We start from the raw sequence: 6,998 nt of genomic DNA, 5'->3' as shown, positions 1-6,998 counted from the left end.
GTTAGCCAGGATGGTCTCGATCTCCTGACCTCGTGATCCGCCCACCTCGGCCTCCCAAAGTGCTGGGATTACAGGCTTGAGCCACCGCGCCCGGCCTAGGAATTATTGTTAAGTGTGGCAAAAGTATTGGGGCCCACTTGAACAAAAACTAGGGTGAACTAAGGTGTCTACCATGATTATATTTGTAATCTGGTTAGTTAATAAAGAGTGACTTTTTTTTTTGAGACAGGATCTTGCTGTTGCCCAGGCTGCAGTGCAGTAGCATGATCTTGTCTGGTTTACTGTATCTCAACCTCTCGGGCTCAAGTGATCTTCCCAACTAAGCCTCCCAAGTAGCTGGCACGACAGGCCCACGCCACCTGCCCAGCTAACTTTTTAGATTTTTGGTAGAGACAGGGTCTCACTATATTGCCCAGGCTGGTCTCGAACTCCTGGGCTCAAGTGATCCTCCTGCCTCAGCCTCTCAAAGTGCTGGGATTACATGCATGAGCCACTGAGCCTGGCTTCACTGCTTTCAAATTGGAAAAAAAAAAAAAAAGTATTGGGGTTATGATTTAACAAAAATTCTGTTTGTCAGTAATGTGTGGAAGGTATTAACAGATGAGATGGGATTAAATGTATAGGATTTGTTTAATCAGGGAAGGGATGATGAAATAAGATTGACTATATTATTGTTAAAGTTGTGTGATGAATATATCAGGGTTTATTTTATGCCATTCTACTTTTTTGCATTTAAAACACTTTCTAGGGCTGGTTGCAATGGCTCATGCCTGTAATCCCCATACTTTAGGCGGCCAAGGCAGGAGGATAGCTTAAGTCCAGGAGTTCAAGACCCACGTAAGGAACATAGGGAGACCCCATCTCCACAAAAAATGTTAAAAATTAGCCAGGCATGGTGGGACACACTTATAGTCCCAGTTACTTTGGAGGCTGAGGTGGGAGGATCACTTGGGCCTGGGAGGTTGAGGCTGTAATGAGCTGTGATCATACCACTGCACTCCAGCCTGGGTGACAGAGCAAGACCCTATCTCAAAATAATTTTTTTTTGTTGTTAAAAAGTAGAGATACCAAACAGAGTGGGAATTTAATTTATAAGGCCATATTATTATTATTGTTGTTGTTTTTCTTTGAGTTGAAGTCTTGCTCTGTCGCCCAGGCTGGAGTGTAGTGGCACAATCTTGGCTCACTGCAACCTCCACCTCCTAGGTTCAAGTGATTTCTCATGCCCCAGCCTCCTGAGTAGCTGGGATTACAAGCGTGCACCATCAAACCCAGCTAATTTTTGTATTTTTAGTAGAGACAGGGTTTCACCATGTTGACCAGGTTGGTCTTGAACTCCTGACCTCAAGTGATCCGCCCACTTCGGCCTTCCAAAGTGCTGGGATTACAGGTGTGAGACACCGTGCCTGGCCTATAAGGCCATATTAAATCATGTTTTTAAGTATATAAAAGCAGTGTTGCAAATGATTCTTTCTCTGCAGTGTATGTACATTTGTATAAGTATATAATACATATTTACATGCCTATACAGTTAGACCTAACTTACAAAAGGTTTATTCACTTATTTGGCAACTGTTTCTTGGACATTTACCATGTAACAGGAATGCTGCTGCAGAAGTGCTTAATTTTCTGTCTCTGACTGTCCTGGAGCTTAGCACTCTCCTATAATCATTGGCTAACTTATCTGTCCTCTGGAAATATAAGGAGGAGTTTTTAACTCAGACTTTGGAATTTGGGAAAAGTTCTTAGAGAAGAGTGACATGTGAGCTGTTGTAAAGGATAAGCAGTCAGAAGGATAGGCATGGAAGTGGAACGGGATGGGAGGGAGGGAGATTTCATGGCAGAGGACATAAGCTCTAGATGGAATGGGGATAAATAGCAGGATGAATTGGGGAAAGGAAAAGTACTTCAGAATACCTGGAGCAACAGGTACATAAGAGAGTTGGGGAGAAAGGCTGGCAAAGTAAGGAGAGGCCAGATCACGATGGGTGTTGTGAGTGCCAAATAAGAGTTTGAACTTTATCGTGAAAGCTGTGGAACATTTTTCAAACTTCTTTTTTTTTTTATTTTAAGTTGTGGAGAGGGAGTCTCACCTTCTTGCTCAGGCTGGTCTCAAACTCCTGGGCTCAAGCCATCCTCCTGCCTCAGCCTCCCAAAGTGCTGGGATTACAGGCATGAGCCACCGATCCCAGCCAGTTTTCAAACTTTTAAATAGGGGAGTGACAATAGGACAGATAGAACATTCTCTTAAGAAGCTTGGCTATGAAAGTGAAGAAACAGCTAATAGAGAAGTGTTTGTTTGTTTGTTTGTTTGTTTGTTTTGAGACAGAGCCTCACTCTGTCACCCAGGCTGGAGTGCAGTGGCTCGATCTTGGCTCACAGCAACTTCCACCTCCCGGGTTCAAGCAATTCTCTGCTTCAGCCTCCTGAGTAGCTGGGATTACAGGCGCCCACCACCACACCCTGCTAATTTTTTTTATTTTTTTAGTAGAGATGGGGTTTCGCCATCTTGGCTAGGCTGGTCTTGAATTCGTGACCTCATGCAGTCTGCCCGCCTGGGCCTCTCAAAGTGTTGGGATTACAGGCATAAGCCACTGTGCTCAGCCAGCTTTCAATTCTTACCAATCTATAAGTCATGCAACATAAAATCCACATCATCTCCTCCATTGGGTTGCTTTGAAGTACACCTTCGATAGTACAATGAAAGTCTTGTGATTATATATAAAGTACAAAGTTGTGTTTACCAGATAGACAAGTTAATAATTCATAGACCAGCTTTCCTGGTTGGGGAAGAGTATAATTTAAAGTTGCTGTCAAATAGTAAGTTTAACAAAAGTATCTATTTATGAGGTTTAGTAGATCATTTCTTTTAGTTAATGAGATTGTTTTTCATGCATATTATTTTTCCTTTAGGTAGTCAAACCACACACTCCATTAATAAGGTTTCCTGACAGAAGAGACAATCCTAAACCCAATGGTAAGTTGTATTTTATTTAGATTTCTTTTAAAATTGTGTATGTGAATATTTATAAATGAGTATTTTATTATAGGCAATATTTCTCATTTAAAAATCAGTTAAGACTATTGGACCTTCGATCAAAGTAGTGCCCTATGTAGCATGCAAGTAGAAATTAACTTATGGCCAGGCGCAGTGGCTCACACCTGTAATCCCAGCACTTTGGGAGGCGGAGGCAGGCGGATAACCTGAGGTCAGGAGTTCGAGACCAGCCAGGCCAACATGGTGAAACCCTGTCTCTACTAAAAAATACAAAAATATTAGCCAGGCATGGTGGTGGGCTCCTATAGTCCCAGCTACTCGGGAGGCTGAGGCGGAGAACTGCTTGAACCTGGGAGGCAGATGCAGTTAGCCAAGATTGTGTCACAGCACTCCAGCCTGGGTGACAGGGCAAGACTTTGTCTCAAAAAAAAAAAAAAAAAATTATTACCTCTATTTTATTTTACTTTTTGAGACAGCGTCTTGCTCTGTCTCCCAGGCTGGAGTACAGTGGTGCTATCTTGGCACACTGCAGCCTCCCCCTCCCAGGTTCAAGCAATTCTTGTGCTTCAACCTCCTTAGTAGCTGGGATTACAGGCATACACCAGCACGCCTGACTCATTTTTGTATTTTTAGTAGAGACAGGGTTTCGCCATGTTGCGTAGGCTGGTCTGGAACTCCTGATCTCAGGTGATCTGCCTGCCTTGGCTTTCCAAAGTGCTGGGATTACAGGCATGAGCCACACACCTGGCCTTTATTACCCCTATTTTAAAAGGTAGTGACTCAACAGAAGATGTCTCTGAATTTCTAGTGAGTTTATATGGGCTAAATTTTGTCCTACCTTTATTCTCTCCTATCCTTTAGAAGATTCTCCCATGCTTCCATTTGCAGAGACTGTGAAAATAATAACCCTTCCTATGTTTCTTTCCTCATCGACCATCTTTTCTTTCATTCATTCATTTATCTATTCATCTAGTCAGTAAATATTTTTTGGATTGCCTTAATCCTTAGCATTTATTTGAAATTAATGGGAGAAGATTCTGAAAGGGTTCTGTTTTTCTCTGATTCCCACCCATTTTTTTTTTTTAAACCAGATCCTCTGTGCTTCTCTTGCTTTAATTCAGGCAATTTCAACACATTTTATAGGTATATTTTTAACTTATTATAACTATTGAAGAATTAAGATAAACAAGTGTGAAGATACTGAGAAAACTACCCTCATTTACATTTACTGACTTTCTTATTCCTTGTTGTAAGATATTACCTGTAAACTCCACCATGTGTTGGCCTATGAGTGGTTATGTGAGATAAGCTTAAGTAGTGTAGATTCCCCTAAAGGGTCGAATTCCACTAACTAGAAATTTCATTATTTTACGTTTTTGTAATTCATTTACTTAAAACTTCTCCTTTGCTGGGGGCAGTGGCACATGCCTATAGTCCTAACTACTCACAGGCTGAGGTGGGATGGCAGGAGGCTGAGGCAGGATGCTTACTTGGGCCCAGGAGTTCAAGATCAGCCTGGACAACAAAGTAAGACCCCATCTCTAAACAATAAATATATAAAAATTTTAAAGCTACCCCCTTATTTGTTTTTAGAAACCTTTATGAAATATGTATAGCCAACTGAGTTACCCTACAATATTTACCTTTTGGAATTATAGTACTTCAAGATTTATTTGAAGAATGACTTCATTTCAAGAATGACTTGATTATTTGATAGTATTTTAAGACTCAGTATTTTGACATCTGAAAAATTTCTCTAATACGGTCTTTTTTTTTTTTTTTTTAAATTTCAGTATCGGAAGCTTTGAGATCAGCAGGGCTACCATCTCACTCTTCTGTAATTTCACAACATTCTAAGGGAAGTAAATCACCAGATTTGTTGATGTATCAGGGTCCACCAGATACTGCAGAAATAATAAAAACATTACCTCAGAAATACAGAAGGAAACTTGTGTCTCAAGAAGAAATTGAATTTATCCAAGTAAGTCGTTGCTCTTTGTCCCAAGACTATGCAAAACACCATAACATTTGGGCTTTGGGGATTTCATTTGTTGATTTACATGCTATTCCTATTGTCATGTCAGAGTGTGGTCAGAACTAAGACAGGATGGTCAGGTAGGCCAAGATTACGAGAAACAAACCATAGTCAAATCCCTCTGTAAATATGCGTGGTATATCAATGTCAATAGATATAATCACATAAAAAAACAGTTCTTTGGGGTCCTCAATAATTTTTCAGAGTGTAAAGAGCTCTTGATACCAAGAAATTTAAGGACAGGTCAACCTTGAGTCCCTTCCAAGTCTGACATTATGTTTATAAGAATTGATAAGAGGGCTGGGCATGGTGGCTCACGCCTATAATCCCAGCACTTTGGGAGGCCAAAGCAGGTGGATCACCTGAGGTCAGGAGTTGGAGACCAGCCTGGCCAATATGGTGAAACCCTGTCTCTACTAAAAATACAAAAATTAGCTGGATGTGGTGGCGGGTGCCTGTAATCCCAGCTACTTGGGAGGCTGAGGCAGGAGAATCTCTTGAACCCGGGAGGCGGAGGTTGCAGTGAGCGAAAATGGCACCACTGCACTCTAGCTTGGGCAGCAAGAGTGAAACTCTGGAAACTCTGTCTCAAAAAAAAAAAAAGAAAAGAAAAGAATTGATATGAGTACCCTAAAGTTTTGACTAATTCAAAACTATTTTTTAAAAACCAAAGATTGGCCGGGCGCGGTGGCTCAAGCCTGTAATCCCAGCACTTTGAGAGGTCAAGATGGGCAGATCACGAGGTCAGGAGATCGAGACCATCCTGGCTAACACGGTGAAACCCCATCTCTACTAAAAAATACAAAAAACTAGCCAGGCGAGGTGGCGGGCGCCTGTAGTCCCAGCTACTTGGGAGGCTGAGGCAGGAGAATGGCGTAAACCCGGGAGGCGGAGCTTGCAGTGAGCTGAGATCCGGCCACTGTACTCCAGCCTGGGCGACAGAGTGAGAGTCCGTCTCAAAAACAAACAAACAAAAAAAAACCACCAAAGATTACTTGCTGAAGATTGTATAAATTTGTAAAGTTACCATAAAAACATTTCCTGGGTCAATTTAACATCTAATCTTACTGCTTTATTTTTCCCTTTTCAGCGTGGAGGTCCTGAATAACCATGGTGGCTGCTGTTTGTCATCAGACAATAGAATTGTCTGTACAATAAAGGACTTCCAAAATGACAGATGAGAAACTGTATATTAAACACCTTTAATAAATACTATGAAAAAAATGAAATATAGAAAATTTAGATGGACACTTGTATTTCCTAATTTATGTATCTTGGTCAGCTTCTCCACAAGCTTACCTAATTATTTATACGCTTTATACTTATTAAAGTGTACATTTTTAAATGTTAGCCTATTAATTTACTCTTGATTATCAAACATTACCAGTGTTGAACTATTAAAAGCACATAATGTATAGTAAACTATCATAGGATTCTTATAATTTCACTTTTCTTTCTGTTTAGACATGGAAAAATTTATCAGTCAGAATTGCTGTTTTAGGTACATGATTTTCCTGAAATTAGGTGAGGATCAGTGAAATAATGACTCTATTACTTGTTCTTAATTCTCTGTTCTCTAATGTTTTTTCATTCACAAGTTTACTGGAGTATAACTGGCTTAGTAAGTGTATCCTACTCTGAATGATAAAAATATAGTCAAGCTAAAATAGGTGACTATACTATTAAGATAGAGGAGATTATATAAAAGGTTCCAAGAAAGTCAAAGAGTATAAAATGGAAAATAAGAGACCAAAATGAATATAGCATAGGAATAAAGATTTCACTAGAAATTGCAATTTATTATGTTTCGGAGGTTGTAAGGAAGTCTTGTTCTTTGGTTTATTTTACTGTTTTGTGATCTTGTATGCAAATCCTGATAACCATTAATTTTCTCAAACTTAATGTCTCAAAGCCTCATAAAATCAACATAAATATTTACTTATTAAGCAGTTTATGAAACTTGAA

The 6,998-nt window shown here is 40.0% G+C and overlaps 1 protein-coding gene across 1 annotated transcript in view; it reads left to right on the top strand.

Moving 5' to 3' along the window:
• The window catches only part of MRPS36 (mitochondrial ribosomal protein S36), a 13,170-nt gene extending 6,191 nt beyond the window's left edge, over nucleotides 1-6,979 (top strand). The window contains exons 2-4 of the mRNA XM_011985273.1: nucleotides 2,914-2,977; nucleotides 4,792-4,979; nucleotides 6,124-6,979. Of these exons, the coding sequence (XP_011840663.1) occupies nucleotides 2,914-2,977; nucleotides 4,792-4,979; nucleotides 6,124-6,141 (270 nt within the window). The 3' untranslated portion in view covers nucleotides 6,142-6,979. The remainder of the gene's footprint in view (nucleotides 1-2,913; nucleotides 2,978-4,791; nucleotides 4,980-6,123) is intronic.
• Nucleotides 6,980-6,998: the final 19 nt, after the last annotated feature.

This window comes from Mandrillus leucophaeus, unplaced genomic scaffold (assembly GCF_000951045.1).
Source record: "Mandrillus leucophaeus isolate KB7577 unplaced genomic scaffold, Mleu.le_1.0 Scaffold281, whole genome shotgun sequence".
NCBI lineage: Eukaryota > Metazoa > Chordata > Mammalia > Primates > Cercopithecidae > Mandrillus > Mandrillus leucophaeus.
This window is presented reverse-complemented; position numbering and strand designations above follow the sequence as displayed.